This window comes from Mustelus asterias, chromosome 21 (assembly GCF_964213995.1).
Source record: "Mustelus asterias chromosome 21, sMusAst1.hap1.1, whole genome shotgun sequence".
NCBI classification, from domain to species: domain Eukaryota; kingdom Metazoa; phylum Chordata; class Chondrichthyes; order Carcharhiniformes; family Triakidae; genus Mustelus; species Mustelus asterias.
In genome coordinates, this window is record NC_135821.1 from 18,676,545 (window position 1) to 18,696,612 (window position 20,068).

A 20,068-nucleotide genomic window follows, 5' to 3' on the forward strand; every position below is an offset into this window, starting at 1 on the left:
CACAGAGACACTGGGATATAGTGACAGATGTGGTCACCTGCAGAGAGTCATAAGGTCATAAACTCAATCCCTATGCCCTCTAGTAGAGTACAGACACTGATTTGATTTTTTAAATTGTCACATGTATTGGGAAACAGTATTGTTTCCTCTGCGTTAGACAGACAAAGCATACTGTTCATAGAGTACATAGGGGAGAAGGAATGGAGAGGGTGCAGAATATAGTGTTACAATCATAGCTCGGGTGTGAGAAAGATCAGCTTAATATAAGGTAGGTCTGTTCAAAAGTCTGATACAGTAAGAAGTTTAACAACACCAGGTTAAAGTCCAACAGGTTTATTTGGTAGCAAAAGCCACACAAGCTTTCGGAGCTCTAAGCCCCTTCTTCAGGTGAGTGGGAATTCTGTTCACAAACAGAGCTTATAAAGGCACAGACTCAATTTACATGAATAATGGTTGGAATGCGAATACTTACAACTAATCAAGTCTTTAAGAAACAAAACAATGTGAGTGGAGAGAGCATCAAGACAGGCTAAAAAGATGTGCCTTGTCTCCAGACAATACACATCTTTTTAGCCTGTCTTGATGCTCTCTGCACTCACATTGTTTTGTTTCTTAAAGACTTGATTAGTTGTAAGTATTCGCATTCCAACCATTATTCATGTAAATTGAGTCTGTGTCTTTATAAGCTCTGTTTGTGAACAGAATTCCCACTCACCTGAAGAAGGGGCTAAGAGCTCCGAAAGCTTGTGTGGCTTTTGCTACCAAATAAACCTGTTGGACTTTAACCTGGTGTTGTTAAACTTCTTACTGTGTTTACCCCAGTCCAACGCCGGCATCTCCACATCAAAAGTCTGATGCCAGCAGGGAAGAAGCTGTTCTTGAGTCGGTTGGTACATGTGGGAGGATGTCCTCATGTGCCAAGTCCCTGTAGTGGGGAGATACTAGAATCCTCTATGGTTTATGTTTTGAGAGTCACCTAACTCGTTCCTTATACTCTGTGGTCCAGAAACACTGTAAAAGTGTGGGAGAATCAGTTTATGTGCAAGGGCTCCTTTATACTCTGTGGTACAGAGGCACCCGTATGTGTTCACGTCCAGTAAGTCCCAAGTAATAACTCATTCATTATTCTCTCTAATACAGAGACACTGTAGTACAGTGTGGAATGAAGTCATCTGCTGAGATACCCCGTAGAGACACTGATCAAGGTGGGATGTGGTCATGTCTGGAGAGTTATAAGATAATAACTTATCCCTTATACCTACAGTGCAAGGACAATGTGATACAGTGTAAAAGCTAGTCACTTTGAGGGAGTCACAAGGTAATACTCTTGATACCATGTAGTGCGGAGACGCTGTAATGCGGGAGGAATCACTTGCAGAGAATTACAGGGTAATAACTTATTTGCAACAATTCCTGTGTTACATAAAGGGGGCGGCACGGTAGCACAGTGGTTAGCACTGCTGCCTCACAGCACCAGGGACCCAGCTTGGGTCATTGTCTGTGTGGAGTCTGCACATTCTCCTCGTGTCTGCGTGGGTTTCCTCCGGGTGCTCCCGTTTCCTTCCACAGTCCAAAGATGTGCGGATTAGGTTGATTGGCCATGCTAAATTGTTCCTTCATGTCAGGAGGACGAGGACTGTAACTATGTGGGTTTGCGGGGATGGGACTTGGGTGGGATTGTTATCAGTGCAGGCTCAATGGGCTCCTTCTGCACTGTAGATTCTATGATTCTATAAAGGATAGGGTCACATCCAGAGGGTTACAAGATGATCACTTGTTCATTGTATATTGTAGTAAAGGAATGCGCAGAAGGATGGTATACCTCGCAAAGCATTATATTCACTTAATTAAATACTGTTGCTCACCGATACACTGTAAAGGATCATTCATTGTACATTCGCTTACCTATTCACACCAGCAACAAGTATATGTGAAATAAAGAGAAAACGAGTAGTTGCATAGACTTTTAGAAAGTTCTTGTGGATATGTTGTGAGTATGTTGGTAAGTATACCCAAATGAATAGTTACAGAAAGAAGCATACTTGTAATTACAGGGGAGGCAATGGCCTCGTGGTATTATTGCTAGACTATTAATCCAGAAGCTCAGCTAATGTTCTGGGGACCCGGGTTTGAATCCCCCCACGGCAGAGAGTAGAATTTGAATTCAAGAAAAAGAAATCTGGAATTAAGAACCTACTGATGACCATGAAACCATTGTCGATTGTTGGAAAACCCCATCTGGGTCACTAATGTCCTTTAGGGAAGGAAATCTGCCGTCCTTACCTGGTCTGGCCTACATGTGACTCCAGGGCTACAGCAATGTGGTTGACTCTCAACTACCCTCGGGCAACTAGGGATGGGCAATAAATGCTGACCGTTGATGCCCATGTCCCATGAATGAATTTTTTAAAAAAGTTGACCACTGACCTGACACATTAACCCGAGTATACGTGGCATTGCACTGAAATGTTAGTATGAGTGTACGCACAGTGTTAACACCCATGGCTCTTGTCAGCACATCATTTCGTCCTCTGACCCTTGAACTTTTGAAAAATTGATCACCCCGAAATGTAATTGCTGTATAATATTTAAACAGCAGTAGCAACTTGCCCCTTGTGGGCCACACAGCTCTCCAAGAAACTGAGAGAAAATTCAAAAAAAAAATGAATGATTGGCCTGTTGCTGTCTTAAGTTCTCTTGAGGACTGTGTTAGATTAAAAGAAGGGGCTTATAATTTTGTCAAGATTAGTAGTAAATCTGACGATTAGGAGTACTTTAGAAAGCATAAAAGGAATTTTTTTTTTTAAATTGAGAGAGCTTTTACAAAGACGTAAAAGCGACTGTAGCAAAATATGTGTAGGTTAGGTGGATTGGCCATGGTAAATTGCCCCATAAGTGTCGATAGGGTCTGTTCTCTTCTTAGAATAATACGTAGGCGAAACTGGTCCGAAGTGAAACCTCTTTTATTGAGCATCATTTAAAAACTGCAGAAACAAGAGAGAGAGGTTGGAGACTGGCTTCACAGCCAGGCCCTGTGCAGACCTGATCTAAAACTTGCACAGAACTCAACTGAATTAAATAGATAGCTGTTATCACAATATATAAGTTCTTATATATGTTAAGAAATTACCAGGTACTTACTAGCAGTGTCTGTAACTTTCAAAAACAATTTGCAGCTGTGGTTGTGAACTGCTTGCTTCATGAACAGAACCATTTCTGCTGACATCGCACTTTCAAATGCAGTCAATTTCTAAGCTCGTCCCAGAATTCCCAGCTGAGTTTTAAAATATGGCCAAGTTAGCTTTAAAGCTTTGCATAGTTAGTCACATCGGCAGAAATACCTTTCAAATGAAGTCTTTTAACTGAAGCAAACCATACAAAGGATCCCACAGTGTCCAAAGATGTGTTAATTAGGGAGGTAAATACATGATTTGACTTATTATTGTCGCATGTATTAACATACAGTGAAAAAGATTGTTTCTTGCACGCCATACAGACAAGGCATACCGTTCATAGAGAAGGAAAGGAGAGAGTGCAGGATGTAATGTTACAGTCATAGCTGGTTAGGTGCATCGACCCGAACAGACGCCAGACTGTGGCGACTAGGGGAATTTCACGGTAACTTCATTGCAGTGTTAATGTAAGCCTTACTTGTGACTAATAAATAAATAAAACTTTTAGCTAGGGTGTAGAGAAAGATCAACTTAAAATGAGGAAGGTCCATTCAAAAGTCTGACGGCAGCAGGGAAGAAGCTGTTCTCGAGTCGGTTGGTACGTGATCTCAGACTTTAGGATCTTTTTCCCGATGGAAGAAGGTGGAAGAGAGAATGTCCGGGCTCTGTGGGGTCCTTAATTATGCTGGCTGCTTTGCCAAGGCAGCGGGAAGTGTAGACAGAGTCAATGGATGGGAGGCTGGTTTGCGTTATGGATTGGGCTATATTCATGATCTTTTGTAGTTTGTGGTCTTGGGCAGAGCAGGAGTCATACCAAGCTGTGATACAACCAGAAAGAATGCTTTCTATGGTGCATCTGTAAAAGTTGGAGAGAGTCGTAACTGATATGCCAGATTTCCTTAGTCTTCTGAGAAAGTAGAGGCGTTGGTGCGGCTTTCTTAACTATAGTGTCGGCATGAGGGGGACCAGGACAGGTTGTTGGTGATCTGGACACCTAAAAACTTGAAGCTCTCGACCCTTTCTGCTTCGTCCCTGTTGATGTAGACAGGGGCATGTTCTCCTTTACGCTTCCTGAAGTCGATGACAATCTCCTTCATTTGGGGTTACGGAGTAACCCTGGGTGAGAGTTGGTGCAGACTTGAATGGCCTCCTTCTGAACTGTAGGGATTCTATGATCCCAATAAACTCATTTCGCTTTCATCACTTTTGAGAGCTTGTATGTGTGTGTATAATTCCAGGAAATCCATTTTTTCCACACACGTGGCACAGACATTTCAGTGTAGACCGTGCCAATCTGTTTCACTTTATCCAGAACCAAAAAACTCAGCCTGTGCTTGAAGGGAGTGAATTCCAATGTTGATGCATGGAAACAGTATTTCAGTGAATGAAAGTGGACAATCCATAGAACAGGCTCGCTTAGGGACAGTGAAAACAGATAGCACTGACTTATTCGTGCAAATGAGTTGGATCTCTTTCAGTATCTGAGTAATTTGTAACGCGACTAACTTGGGAAGAACAGGTGCGATTGGACCTGGAACCATAGAAAAGTTGCAGCAGAGAAGAGGCCATTCAGCCCATATTGTCCATGCCAGCCCAAGGACACCCTATAGTTCCCAAAACACTCCACCACTGGGTGGGTTTACCTCACATTTTATCTGGGTCTGTGTAGACTCATTGACAGAGGTTGTTAAAAAGTAAAGTTTATTTATTAGTGTCACAAGCAGGCTTACATCAACGCTGCAATGAAGTTACTGTGATGGGTGATTGATGGGTCAGGCCCAGACATGTTTGTGTATTTGTACAATTGGCCTGCCCAAGGTTTGACTGCGTTTGATTTTAATATGCCCAATTCTTTAATTTAGGATATCCAATTTTATCAGGCATAAAACAAGGCCCTGTTTATATTACCACATTGGCATCACACCCTAATTCTGAAGCCTGGTGCGACACTTTTCCTCCAGTTCCTTCTGAATCTTGTAGATCTTCTCAGCCAGCAGATGGTAGTACTCTGCCTGTATTTTGAAAAAAAGTTGATTTTTTAAAATGATGCAAGGTGAGAAGATCTGATGGAAACAAGTGAAAACCCAGTGATGCAAGGTTGCCATTCTGTAAAAAGAAACTCCAACGGACAGCAAATAAACATGCAAATGAGAGATTCCTTGCTTGCTGGTAACGGAACCTAATTCTAGATGGCCCAAACTGGTTCCATTTCTATCTGTAAGCTGCATTATTTCCTCAACAACTCCCATTTTAACTGTCCTGTAAATATTGTCATAGCATTGCTCCCAATTTGACACTCAATTTGGCGGTCATGTGGTTGAATCAAATGAGTAGTCAGCCTGGCTTTGCAATTTTGATAGAATTCTGAAAGGATGTGAGTATCTATTGGCAGGTACTGTGTTACTTAACTGTGTTCACCAAACTGTGCAGATCATTTTTGATGAATAATTATGCAGCAAGCACATCTATTCTTACATCTATCTGAACATATTTGGTCTCAGTGAAAAGCAAATCAATCCCAACTTATCCCAAGGTCAAATTGTGCCACGACTGAAACATTAAATTCGAACTTGCCCTGCTGTTGGCAGACTCGTACATGTCTCCTTCCACCTTTCGTGCGTAAGCCACCAGGTTTTCCATCCACCCGTCTTTTAATGCTGCTGGGTCAGGTGTTGGGAATATGGCTTGAACTCTGTATAGAGGGAACCAAACATTACAAAATATTCAATTGTGCAAGAGGTTGAAATGATAAAATGATCTTTGAACTGAACAATTAAAAACACAGCACTCATTGTTCCACAGGAGCAGGCTGAGGGTAAGAGAGTTTGTTTCTAGACTTGATTTATTTTTCAGTGATTTTTGTGTTTAAAATCGGAGGTTTTTCCCGAAACCGGAAGTAGGCCCAGGAGAGGCCTGGGAAGGTTTTTGGTGGGTTCAAAAGCAGGCCGCACTTTTGAGCGGGCAGCGGAGTAAGTAGGGAGCAGAGTGAGAGCTGCAAGGGCTTTGGCTCGAAGGGCTGAGGCAGAAAGGGTGAGGCGGGGTAAGTTTAATTCATTTTGTTGTCTCCTCAATTGCAAATCTTAAGTTCAGTCCGTGTGGATTCCGAGGAAAAGGGGGGGGAAAATAGCTCATTGTTCCATTGGAGCAGCTCTATCTGCTAGTGGTAGTGGCAAGGTATCTAGAGGGGATGGGTGTGAAGGCAGTGCAATGTTCCTCTTGCAGTATGTTTGAGGTGAGGGACGCCATCAGTGTCCCTGCTGATTACACTTGTGGGAAGTGCACCCATCTGCAGCTCCTCCAAAACCGTGTTAGGGAACTGGAGCTGGATGAACTTAGGATCATTAGGGAGGCAGAGGTGGCCATAGATAGAAGCTTCGTGGATATAGTTACTCCAGGAAAGGAAGATAGATGGGTGACAGTGAGAGGGGCTGGGAGGAAGCAGTCAGTGCAGGGATCCCCTGTGGTCGTTCCCCTTAGCAACAAGTATTCCGCTTTGGATGCAGTTGAGGGGGATGACATACCAGTGGTGAGCCGCAGTGAGAGGATCTCCAGCACTGAGTCTGTCCCTGTGGCTCGGCAGAGCAATAGTTATTGGGGACTCGTTAGTTAGAGGGATAGATAGGAGGTTCTGTGGCAGCAAAAGAGACTCACGGATGGTATGTTGCCTACCGGATGCCAGGGTCCGTGACGTCTCGGACCGTGTTTTCCGGATTCTTAAGGGGGAGGGGGAACAGTCACAAGTCGTGGTACACATCGGTACCAACGACATAGGTAAGAGAAGGGACAGGGATTTAAAACAGGAATTTAGGGAGCTGGGCTGGAAGCTGAGAGCCAAGACAAAACATGTGGTCATCTCTGGTACGTTACCGGTGCCACGTGATAGCGAGTTGAGGAACAGGGAGAGAGAGTGCAGTTAAACATGTGGTTGCAGGGATGGTGTAGGAGGGAGGGTTTCAGCTACGTGGATAATTGGAACACGTTCTGGGGAAGGTGGGACCTGTACAAACAGGACGGGGTGCACCTGAACCAGAGGGGCACCAATATCCTGGGAGGGAAAATTGCTACGGCTCTTCAGGGGGGTTCAAACTAATTTGTCAGGGGGGTGGGAAAAGGAGCTGTAGTCCGGAAGTCAGTGTCGAGGATAGCGAGGTATTGGGGAAGATATCAAGGTCAAGGGTGGGTACCAGTAGACAGGAAGGTGGGTTGAAGTGTGTCTATTTCAATGCAAGGAGCATCCGGAACAAGGTAGATGAACTTGGGGCGTGGAATGGTACTTGGGACTATGATGTTGTGGCCATTACGGAGACATGGGTAGAATAAGGACAGGAATGGTTGTTGGACATTCCGGGGTATAGATGTTTCAGTAAGTGTAGGGAAGCTGGTAAAAGAGGTGGAGGAGTAGCATTGTTAATCAAGGATAGTTTAACGGCTGCTGAAAGGCACTTCGAGGGGGATCTGCCCACTGAGGTAATATGGGCTGAGGTTAGAAATAGGAAAGGAGCGGTCACGTTGTTAGGAGTTTACTTTAGGCCCCCAAGTAGTAATAGAGATGCGGAGGAAGAAATTGCTAAGCAGATTATGGATAGGTGTGGGGGTCACAGGGTAGTTGTCATGGGGGACTTTAACTTTCCAAATATTGATTGGAACCTTTGTAGGTCGAATAGTTCAGATGGGGCAGTTTTTGTGCAGTGTGTGCAGGAGGGTTTCCTGACGCAATATGTGGATAGGCCGACAAGAGGTGGGGCCACATTGGATTTGGTACTGGGAAATGAACCGGGCCAAGTGTTGGATTTGGTTGTGGGAGAGCACTTTGGAGATAGTGACCACAATTCGGTGTCTTTTGTTATTGCAATGGAGAGGGATAGGGCCGTACAGCAGGGCAAGGTTTATAATTGGGGGAGAGGTAATTATGATGCGATTAGGCAAGAATTAGGGGGCATAAGATGGGAACAGAAACGGCCAGGGAAAGGCACTAATGAAAAGTGGAACTTTTTCAAGGAACAAATACTGGGTGTCCTTGATAGGTATGTCCCTGTCAGGCAGGGAGGAAATGGCTGAATGAGGGAACCATGGTTCACAAAAGAGGTGGAATGTCTTGTAAAAAGGAAGAGGGAAGCTTATGTAGGGATGAGGAAACAAGGTTCAGATGGCTCGATTGAGGGTTACAAGATAGCAAGGAATGAGCTGAAAAAGGGGCTTAGGAGAGCTAGGAGGGGACACGAGAAGTCCTTGGCGGGTCGGATCAAGGAAAACCCCAAGGCTTTTTACTCTTATGTGAGGAATAAAAGAATGACCAGGGTGAGGTTAGGGCCGGTCAAGGACAGTAGTGGGAACTTATGTATGGAGTCAGTAGAGATAGGAGAGGTGATGAATGAATACTTTTCTTCAGTGTTCACCAAGGAGAGGGGCCATGTTTTTGAGGAAGAGAAGGTGTTACAGGCTAATAGGCTGGAGGAAGTAGATGTTCGGAGGGAGGATGTACTAGCAGTTTTGAATAAACTGAAGGTCGATAAGTCCCCTGGGCCTGATTAAATATATCCTAGGATTCTTTGGGAGGCAAGGGATGAGATTGCAGAGCCTTTGATCTTTGGGTCCTCACTGTCCACGGGGAGAGTGCCAGAGGACTGGAGAGTAGCGAATGTTGTTCCTCTGTTTAAGAAAGGGAATAGAAATTACCCTGGTAATTATAGGCCAGTTAGTCTTACCTGGGTGGTTGGTAAGTTGATGGAAAAGGTCCTTAGGGATGGGATTTACGACCATTTAGAAAGATGCAGATTAATCCGGGATAGTCAGCACGGATTCGTGAAGGGCAAGTCATGCCTCACAAATTTGATAGAATTTTTTGAGGAGGTAACTAAGTGTGTTGATGAAGGTAGGGCAGTTGATGTCATATACATGGATTTTAGTAAGGCGTTTGATAAGGTCCCCCATGGTCGACTTATGATGAAAGTGAGGAGGTGTGGGATAGAGGGAAAGGTGGCCGATTGGATAGGTAACTGGCTATCTGATCGAAAGAGAGCTATCTGATCATTTCCACTCCATCTGATGAAGGAGCAGCGCTCCGAAAGCTAATGGTATTTGCTACCAAATAAACCTGTCGGACTTTAACCTGGTGTTGTTAAAACTCTTAGTGTTCACCCCAGTCCAACGCCGGCATATCCACATCATATCTAATCGAAGACGAGGGTGGTGGTGGATGGAAAATTTTCGGATTGGAGGCAGGTTGCTAGCAAAGTGCCACAGGGATCAGTGCTTGGTCCTCTGTTATTTGTGATTTTTATTAATGACTTAGAGGAGGGGGCTGAAGGGTGGATCAGTAAATTTGCTGATGACACCAAGATTGGTGGAGTAGTGGATAGGTGGAGGGCTGTTGTAGACTGCAAAGAGACATAGATAGGATGCAAAGCTGGGCTGATAAATGTGAGGTGATTCATTTTGGTAGGACTAATTTAAATGTGGATTACAGGGTCAAAGGTAGGGTTCTGAAGACTGTGGAGGAACAGAGAGATCTTGGGGTCCATATCCACAGATCTCTAAAGGTTGCCACTCAAGTGGATAGAGCTGTGAAGAAGGCCTATAGTGTGTTAGCTTTTATTAACAGGGGGTTGGAGTTTAAGAGCCGTGGGGTTATGCTGCAACTGTACAGGACCTTGGTGAGACCACATTTGGAATATTGTGTGCAATTCTGGTCACCTCACTATAGGGCGGCACAGTAGCACAGTGGTTAGCACTGCTGCTTCACAACTCCAGGGACCTGGGTTCGATTCCCGGCTTGGGTCACTGTCTGTGTGGAGTTTGCACATTCTCCTCGTGTCTGCATGGGTTTCCTCCGGGTGCTCTGGTTTCCTCCCACAGTCCAAAGATGTGTGGGTTAGGTTGATTGGCCATGCTAAAATTGCCCTTAGTGTCCTGGAATGCGTAGGTTCGAGGGATTAGTGGGTAAATGTAGGGATATGGGGGTAGGGCCGGATGGGATTGTGGTTGGTGCAGACTCGATGGACTGAATGGCCTCTTTCTGTGCTGTAGGGCTTCTAAGATTCTTCTAGGAAGAAGGATGTGGAAGCACAAAGGAGATTTACCAGGATGCTGCCTGGTTTGGAGGGTAGGTCTTATGAGGAAAGGTTGAGGGAGCGAGGGCTGTTCTCTCTGGAGCAGAGGAGGTTGAGGGGAGACTTAATAGAGGTTTATAAAATGATGAAGGGGATAGACAGAGTGAACTTTCAAGGACTATTTCCTCGGGTGGATGGAGCTATTACCAGGGGGCATAACTATAGGGTTCATGGTGGGAGATATAGGAAGGATGTCCGAGGTAGGTTCTTTACTCAGAGAGTGGTTGGGGTGTGGAATGGACTGCCTGCAGTGATAGTGGAGTCAGACACTTTAGGGACATTTAAGCGGTTATTGGATAGGCACACGGAGCACACCAGGATGATAGGGAGTGGGATAGCTTGATCTTGGTTTCAGATAAAGCTCGGCACAACATTGTGGGCCGAAGGGCCTGTTCTGTGCTGTACTGTTCTATGTTCTAAATCTTCAACTCAAAATGGCAGGCACCTTAAAATGGCAGTTCCAAAATCAAATAGCCTGACAATTACAATTTATTTCATTAAGTTATGCCTATGATCTTTTTGGTCAGATGAATTTATCCAAGTCAATCAGTAATCATTAAAACATGCAGCAGCATTGCACATGTTAATCACAAAGCATGGTGCTACAGTCAGAGTACATAAATCTATGGCATTGTGTATATTCAGCTGAACACAAGACAATTTGTTTTTTTAAAAGTTTATTCATTAGTGTCACAAGTAGGCTTACATTAACAGTGCAATGAAGTTACTGTGAAAATCCCCTAGTTGCCACGCACCGGCATCCGTTTGGGTACACAGAGGGAGAATTTAGCACGGCCAATGCACCGAACCAGCGTGTCCTTCAGACTGTGCTCCATCACTTACTTTTATGACAAGTGTATTTAGTGAAACGAACTATTTTTGTGCTATCTAATATTAAAAACTTGTACTATAAATCTCATGGTGTCAATATTTTCCCCAAAGTAACAGTATATTTTGATCATGTATATCAATGAGTAGCAGCAATCTGGCAAAAACAAAACAATTGGCACCAATAAAATGTTTCTTTAGTAACAACCTAATATTTGCCCATGGAGAATAAATGTTTTGTCATTGCTCAGAACTTTTAATACAAGATAGCTTTTTTTTTACATAGCTTTAAATTGAGGGGTGAGAGATATAGGACAGATGTCAGAGGTAGGTTCTTTACTCAGAGAGTAGTAAGGGCGTGGAATGCCCTGCCTGCAACAGTAGTGGACTCGTCAACATTAAGGGCATTCAAAGGGTCATTGGATAAACATATGGATGATATTGGAATAGTGTAGGTTAGATGGGCTATAGATAGGTTTCACAGGTCGGCGCAACATCGAGGGCCGAAGGGCCTGTACTGCGCTGTAATGTTCTATGTTCTAAGATGATAGTATTTGGGAAGCAGAATGTACGGCAGTAATTGTAGACACTTCAGGAAATCTGTTAAGGGACAATGCATGATGCCTATCAATTAAAAGGAGGACATTCCGCTCATCGTGCCGTTTCTGCTTTTTGGTAGAGTTATCCCATTAGCCGCACTCTCCTGTTCTTTCTGTATAATTTTTCCCTTCCAGTGTTCTCTTTTGAAAGCCACTAGTGAATCTGCTTCACCACCCTTTCAGGCAGTGCATTCCAGATCACCATAACTCTCTGCATCATTTTTTTAAAAATGCTACCTTAGAACATAGAATAGCTACATCACAAACAGGCCCTTCGGCCCACAAGTTGCGCCGAACATGTCCCTATCTATTAGGCTTACCTATAACCCTCTATCTTACTAACTTCCATGAACTTACCCAAAAGTCTCTTAAAAGACCCTATCGAATCTGCCTCCACCACCACTACCGGCAGCCAATTCCACACACCCACCACCCTCTGAGTGAAAAACTTACCCCAAACATCTTCTCTGTACCTACTCCCCAGCACCCTAAACCTGTGACCTCTTGTGGCAACCATTTCAGCCCTGGGTAAAAGCCTCTGAGAATTCACTCTATCAATTCCCCTCAACATCTTATACACCTCTATCAGGTCTTTAGCGAATCAACTTAAATCTGTCCCTTCTGCAACTGACATTTCTCACAGGAAACAGTCATTCTTTCCTATCAAATCCATTCACAAATTTGAACACCTTTTATTAAATTTCCTCTGAACTGTCTCTGCTCCAAGGAGAACAACCTTCTTTTTTCTAGTCTTTCCACGTAATTGAAAGCCCTCTGCCATGGTGCAATTCTACTAAGTCTCTCCTACATCCTTCCTGAGACTGTGACATTGTTCCGAATGTGTGCAGTTCAGAATTGAACACAACACTGCAGCTGAGGCTGAACCATTGTTTTGTGAAAAGTATAACCAGAGAACACCAATAGAAGACAGTCACCAAGAAGTCCAATAGGGAATTCAGAAGAAACTTCCTTACCCAAAGAGTGGTGAGTGTGTGGAACTCTACTACAGGGAGAGACAGAAGAAAATAGTATAGATGCATTTAAGGGGTAACTAGATGAGGGAGAAGTTGGTTATGAAGGTAGATTTAAATGAGGAAAGAGAGGAAGCTCGAGTGGAACATAAACGCTAACATGGCATGTGATGCACTATCAAGCAAAGACTAGTTTGTATGCAAGAACAAATAGGCTTTTGTTAGCAAAAGACTTGGAGCACACCCATGCCGATGAATTGGTCCAGAGACTGAGGCAGGGGGTGGGGAGCAGTCACCTTTATACCTGGACCAGGAGAGGGGAGGAGTCCCAGGCAGGGCCGGCAGGGGCATGTCCAGGCATGTCACACACACACACACACAGGCAATAAGCTTAACAGTGGTTTACCACAGCATGCTTAGACCAAATGGCCTGTTTTGTTGCCATATATCCAATCTCATAATCTCCTTGCTTAAGTACTCTAATCAAAATATAATAATAAGATCGCCATAGTCCCAGATCACCACAGATTGACTGGTGGTGATTTAACCCAAGGATCACCAAACCTCATGCAAGGGGAAAGGTGAAGGATGCAGGGCTTTCATGAATAACTTCAGCCAGTATGGGAATTGAACTCACGCTGTTGACATCGCTCTGCATCACGAACCAGCCAACACTTCTCTCTATTCCTTTAATAACGAAATATATGGAATCCTTGGCTTTAAGAGCATCCTCGATTCATCCTGCCATTTTGTGTACATGGACCCCGGAATCTCTGTTTGCATCACTTCACATTCCTACATCTCAGTCTGCTGCAATCCTCCCCAATGTTCACTGCTCTTCTGACTTGTATTTATCACTTGCGCTATTTTTAAGGAACCCTAGTGACTGAACAGTTTGTCATTATGCTGCCTGGGAAGAAGTTAGAGACTAATATTGGGAGGTGGGGGAAAATTATTTAAATGTTGAATGCACACAATGGAAACAAGGCATAGTACATATTATTGATCTTAGTGTGTAACAATTGTGATTACAAATGGGGTAAGATGCTTCATCTAGTTATTCACAAGTTTAAAAACTGAATATTTACATGCAATAAATTTGTCATCCTAACAATGTTGTACTGGGCCGCGCACAATACAAAATTTCACTCAGATTAAGTTACAGTAAAATTGATTGAACTGGTAGGAGCAAAATTCAAAATCAATGAGCAAGAGGAAATTCAAGTCCAAGGATTATACCTTGTGAATAGCTTTTGAGATTCCTGAGATCTAAACATATCACTTGCATGAAAATGTTACTGCTATAGCAATAACTATTGGAAATAGTGATGACACCCTCGACTAGCTAAAGCAGTGTGCAGTGGAGTTGGATGAAACCTGTCTGTGATATTAGGTAATCTCTGGGTGCTTGGCCCAAGTATTGGAGAAGTCGGTCAGAATTATGATTCTGAGCGTTTTCATAAGGCTTCAGCTGGAGTTATGCGTATCTGGACGCTGGCTGAACACAGGGTTGGGGCTTGGCTGGAATACTCTTCACAATCAGAGAGTTGCTATACTGTGGAAGCAAGATACAAGAAGCTGACCTATTGTGAAACTCATCAGGAGGAGAAAACTGGCGAAAAAGAAAATAAATAAATGGCTACTTAAGAGTAGAATAAAATTGAATACTTTAGGTCACAAAAAAATCCCAATCACCTCAAGACTAGCATGAATAAATCACCACCAAAGTGGCTATATCTAGGACCTCTATCACATATGCATATACAGCTGATCACTCACAGTTTGTGAAAAAGATGATTGCGTAGGTCCTGAGTGACATCTTCATGCCATGATTTTCGAATGCCAGTACTTGAGGGGGGCGTTGCTGTTGGCACTGCATTGAGATTACTAACACTTGTGCCATCACTTAGCATTGGGCTGAAATAATTAAAAGTTGGTGTGAGTAACATAATTTGTTGGAAATTTAAATGAGCAAAGCTGCAAAGAACAATCTCTTGGCCTTCATTATTTTCCACTTAAGGTTTGGAATCATTTTGTATTTAACGAGGGGGCACAGATGTGACCACACACTTTTGTAAGACTTTATTTCGCTGTCAGGCTGTACTAGATGCCCGAACTCCAGCAGAACTCCTCAGCTTGGTCACAGGAAAAAAAAAGACATTTCACCGTCTGGTTGGCCAGCCACTCTGGCATCCACATTTAGGTTTATATTTTTATAATACACAGAAAACGGCAGAAGAAAAACATGAAACTAGAAATGATAAGCAAGAATGAATCCAAGACTTACTTAGCCACGGTCATGGATGACATCATATCATGCAGTAAGCTGGACTGCTGGTTGGGGGCCTGCACACCGATGTTACTTCCATCTACATCCATTTGGCTGGAACCTGTAAAGTCAAACAAAGTCATTAGAATTCTAAAACATTCTCAGCTGATGAATATCTGATTGGATCACAAGCAGATACGAATCCCCAGCAAAATAGTCGTTAACAATCAGCTCTAACAGGATGTCCAAATGAAAAATGCTCAGTTCTTGTGGGCCTTTGATAAGGCAATTATTGAAAGGAGAGGGGTAAAAAGTTTGCTTGTTTGATACAAAAATACGGTGTCCACGGGCGCGATTGACGCCTTCCGCGACCGCTGGGCGCCGGCAGGGGCTGAGGTGTATTATCGACCCCGATAATCACCTTTTGGTTTGACGTTTTAAGTTTCCTTTCGACTTTGTTTTTGGTTCGGGCTGATCCCCCCTTCCTTTTGGGGAGCTCCCCCTTTTACTTTGTCCCTAAGTTAATTTGAGTTCGTTTACTTGATTGGTATCAAAAGAAATACAAAAATACCTGTAACTTGATGGGCGCTAATTTGAATATGCATCTACAAAACAGGATGAGAATTGAGAACTGCAATTCTGCAATGTGACGCAGTATGTAGATAGACCAACAAGAGGCGAGGCCACATTGGATTTGGTACTGGGTAATGAACCAGGCCAGGTGTTAGATTTGGAGGTAGGTGAGCACTTTGGTGACAGTGACCACAATTCGATTACGTTTACTTTAGCAATGGAAAAGGATAGGTATATACCAAAGGGCAAGAGTTATAGCTGGGGGAAAGGAAATTATGATGCGATTAGGCGAGATTTAGCTGGCATAGGTTGGGGAAGGAAACTGCAGGGGATGGGCACAATTGTAACGTGGAACTTGTTCAAGGAACAGCTACTACGCGTCCTTGATAAATATGTACCTGTCAGGCAGGGAGGAAGTGGTCGAGTGAGGGAACCGTGGTTTACTAAGGAGGTTGAATCTCTTGTGAAGAGGAAGAAGGAGACTTATGTTAAGATGAGACATGAAGGCTCAGTTAGGGCGCTTGAGAGTTACAGGTTAGCCAGGAAGGACCTAAAGAAAGAGTTAAGAAGAGCCAGGAGGGGACATGAGAAGTCTTTGGCGGGTAGGATCAAGGAAAACCCTAAAGCTTTCTATAGGTATGTCAGGAGTAAAAGAATGACTAGGGTAAGATTAGGGCCAGTCAAGGACAGGAGTGGGAAGTTGTGCGTGGAGTCTGAAGAGATAGGAGAGGCACTGAATGAATATTTTTCGTCGGTATTCACACTGGAGAGGGACAGTGTTGTTGAGGGGAGTACTGAGATGCAGGCTGTTGGACTGGATGTTATTGATGTTCATAAGGAGGAGGTGTTAGCAATTCTGGAAAGGGTAAAAATAGATAAGTCCCCTGGGCCGGATTGGATTTATCCTAGGATTCTCTGGAAGGCTAGAGAGGAGATTGCAGAGCCTTTGGCTTTGATCTTTGTGTCGTCATTGTCTACAGGAACAGTGCCAGAAGACTGGAGGATAGCAAATGTTGTCCCCTTGTTCAAGAAGGGGAGTAGGGACAACCCTGGTAATTATAGACCAGTGAGCCTTACTTCTGTTGTGGGCAAAGTATTGGAAAGGATTATAAGAGATAGGATTTATAATCACCTAGAAAGGAACAATTTGATTAGGGATAGTCAACACGGTTTTGTGAAGGGTAGGTCGTGCCTCACAAACCTTATTGAGTTCTTTGAGAAGGTGACCAAAGAGGTAGATGAGGGTAAAGCGGTTGATGTGGTGTATATGGATTTCAGCAAAGCGTTTGATAAGGTTCCCCATGGTAAGCTTTTGTAGAAAATACGGACACATGGGATTGAGGGTGATTTAGTGGTTTGGATCAGGAATTGGCTAGCTGTAAGAAAACAGAGGGTGGTGGTTGATGGGAAGTATTCATCCTGGAGTTCAGTTACTAGTGGTGTACCACAAGGATCTGTTTTAGGGCCACTGCTGTTTGTCATTTTTATTAATGACTTGGATGAGGGCGTGGAAGGATGGATTAGTAAATTTGCGGATGACACTAAAGTCGGTGGAGTTGTAGACAGTGCGGAGGGAAGTGGCAGGTTACAGAGGGACATAGATAAGCTGCAGAGCTGGGCTGAGAGGTGGCAAATGGAGTTTAATGCGGAAAAGTGTGAGGTGATTCACTTTGGAAGGAGTAACAGGAATACAGAGTACTGGGCTAATGGTAAGATACTTGGTAGTGTGGATGAACAGAGGGATCTGGGTGTCCATGTGCATAGATCCCTGAAAGTTGGCACCCAGGTTGATAGGGTTGTTAAGAAGGCGTACGGTGTGTTAGCTTTTATTGGTAGAGGGATTGAGTTTCGGAGCCAGGAGGTCATGCTGCAACTGTACAAAACTCTGGTGCGGCCTATTTGGAGTATTGCGTACAGTTCTGGTCGCCGTATTATAGGAAAGATGTGGAAGTGTTGGAAAGGGTGCAGAGGAGAGTTACCAGGATGTTGCCTGGTATGGCGGGAAAATCGTATGAGGAAAGGCTGAGGGGCTTGAGGTTGTTTTCGTTAGAGAGAAGGTTAAGAGGTGACTTAATAGAGGCATACAAGATGATCAGAGGATTAGATAGGGTGGATAGTGAGAGCCTTTTTCCTCGGATGGTGTTGGCTAGCACGAGGGGACATAGCTTTAAATTGAGGGGTGAGAGATATAGGACTGATGTTAGAGGTAGGTTCTTTACTCAGAGAGTAGTAAGGGCGTGGAATGCCCTGCCTGCAGCAGTGGTGGACTCGTCAACGTTGAGAGCGTTCAAGTGGTTATTGGATAAACATTTGGATGATATTGGAATAGTGTAGATTAGAGGGGCTTCAGATTGGTACCACTGGTCGGCGCAACATTGAGGGCCGAAGGGTCTGTACTGCGCTTAATGTTCTATGTTCTATAACCACACTGAGAATGGGTAAGCTCTACCTATTTTGCATGCCGTTTTTACTTACCCATAGCATTCATAGGCCACAGAGATTGATGCCCCTGTGAAAACTGAGATGATTGCTGGTTCTGCATCTGAGGTTGAGGCTGCATCTGGTTACCCTGATACATGAGTCCAAGTGCTGCATAGGCTCTCTCTATAGAGCTCGGGTCAATCTGACTGGTAGTGTTTAAACTTGGCGTGTTCTGTTGTCCAACTCCTACTGACCCTAGCGAGTTTCCTAATCCTACCGCTGCTCCAGCTAGTAATGCTGTGGAAAGGTGAAAAAAACAATACAAGTCAGTTCAATTCTGCATTCAAAAACAATATCTTTTCCCTAGAGATGGCCGAGTTCTTAGTGCCAAATGAATTTAATCGGGGTTGGGGGTGCTGAGGGGAGAAGAGAAGCAGCAGGGTGGTATTAACCCAAATACAAGCAAGGGTAGGATCTCGTGGAACAGTGTTAATGTTTAGTAGCTACCCTGGCCTGTAACTTTAACACAGTAAGGAGTCTAACAACACCAGATTGGCTGTCAGACAGAAGGCAGAGAGTTGGGATAAAAGGTTCTTTCTCAGAATGGCAACCGGTGACAAGTGGTGTCCCGCAGGGTTCAGTGTTGGGGCCACAGCTGTTCTCTTTATATATTAACGATCTAGATGACAGGACTGGGAGCATTCTGGCCAAGTTTGCCGATGATACAAAGATAGGTGGAGGGGCAGGTAGTATTGAGGAGGTGGGGAGGCTGCAGAAAGATTTAGACAGTTTAGGAGAGTGGTCCAAGAAGTGGCTGATGAAATTCAACGTGGGCAAGTGCGAGGTTGTACACTTTGGAAAAAAGAATAGAGGCATGGACTATTTTCTAAACGGTGACAAAATTCATAATGCTAAAGTGCAAAGGGACTTGGGAGTCCTAGTCCAGGATTCTCTAAAGGTAAACTTGCAGGTTGAGTCCGTAATTAAGAAAGCAAATGTAATGTTGTCATTTATCTCAAGAGGCTTGGAATACAAAAGCAGGGATGTACTTCTGAGGCTTTATAAAGCACTGGTTAGGCCCCATTTGGAGTACTGTGAGCAATTTTGGGCCCCACACCTCAGGAAGGACATACTGGCACTGGAGCGGGTCCAGCGGAGATTCACACGGATGATCCCAGGAATGGTAGGCCTGACATACGATGAACGTCTGAGGATCGTGGGATTATATTCATTGGAGTTTAGGAGGTTGAGGGGAGATCTGATAGAAACTTACAAGATAATGAACGGCTTAGATAGGATGGACGTAGGGAAGTTGTTTCCATTAACAGGGGAGACTAGGACGCGGGGGCACAGCCTTAGAATAAAAGGGAGTCACTTTAGAACAGAGATGAGGAGAAATTTCTTCAGCCAGAGAGTGGTGGGTCTGTGGAATTCATTGCCACAGAGGGCTGTGGAGGCCGAGACGTTGAGCGTCTTCAAGACAGAAATTGATAAATTCTTGATTTCTCGAGGAATTAAGGGCTATGGGGAGAGAGCGGGTAAATGGAGTTGAAATCAACCATGATTGAATGGTGGAGTGGACTCGATGGGCCGAATGGCCTTACTTCCGCTCCTATGTCTTATGGTCTTATAGGTTAAAGTCCAACAGGTTTATTTGGTAGCAAATGCCATTAGCTTTCGGAGCGCTGCTCCTTCGTCAGATGGAGAGGAAATCTACTCTCAAACAGGGCACAGAGACACAAAATCAAGTTACCTTGTCCTTGTTACCAAGTTACCAGTGGTAACTTGATTTTGTGTATCTGTGCCCTGTTTGAGAGTAGATTTCCACTCCATCGGACGAAGGAGCGGCACTCCGAAAGCTAGTGGCGTTTGCTACCAAATAAACCTGTTGGACTTTAACCTGGTGTTGTTAGAATCCTTACTGTGTTTACCCCAGTCCAACGCCGGCATTTCCACATCTGTAACTTTAAAGCCAGCACTTCCTGCAATTGAAGCTGTTTTCAAAAATGTAGAAATGAATTAATGTTCAGTAAATTTCAGTATGACCAGCATTTGTTGCATTTTATAGACTTGATATGGTCTAGGATAAAATGTGCAGTTTTCCTTTCAAAATAAAAGACATGAA

The 20,068-nt window shown here is 44.0% G+C and overlaps 2 protein-coding genes across 2 annotated transcripts in view; one reads left to right on the forward strand and one right to left on the reverse strand.

Annotated features, from left to right (window-relative positions):
* xpnpep3 (X-prolyl aminopeptidase 3, mitochondrial) overlaps positions 1-20,068 on the forward strand; it is a 96,417-nt gene that overhangs the window by 63,739 nt on the left and 12,610 nt on the right. The window lies entirely within an intron of this gene.
* LOC144509166 (histone acetyltransferase p300-like) overlaps positions 2,948-20,068 on the reverse strand; it is a 39,937-nt gene continuing 22,816 nt past the window's right edge. The window contains exons 5-9 of the mRNA XM_078237589.1: positions 17,998-18,240; positions 14,968-15,070; positions 14,460-14,597; positions 5,744-5,865; positions 2,948-5,181 (exon numbers count right to left, since the gene is read on the reverse strand). Coding sequence (XP_078093715.1) covers positions 5,099-5,181; positions 5,744-5,865; positions 14,460-14,597; positions 14,968-15,070; positions 17,998-18,240 — 689 coding nt within the window. The 3' untranslated portion in view covers positions 2,948-5,098. The remainder of the gene's footprint in view (positions 5,182-5,743; positions 5,866-14,459; positions 14,598-14,967; positions 15,071-17,997; positions 18,241-20,068) is intronic.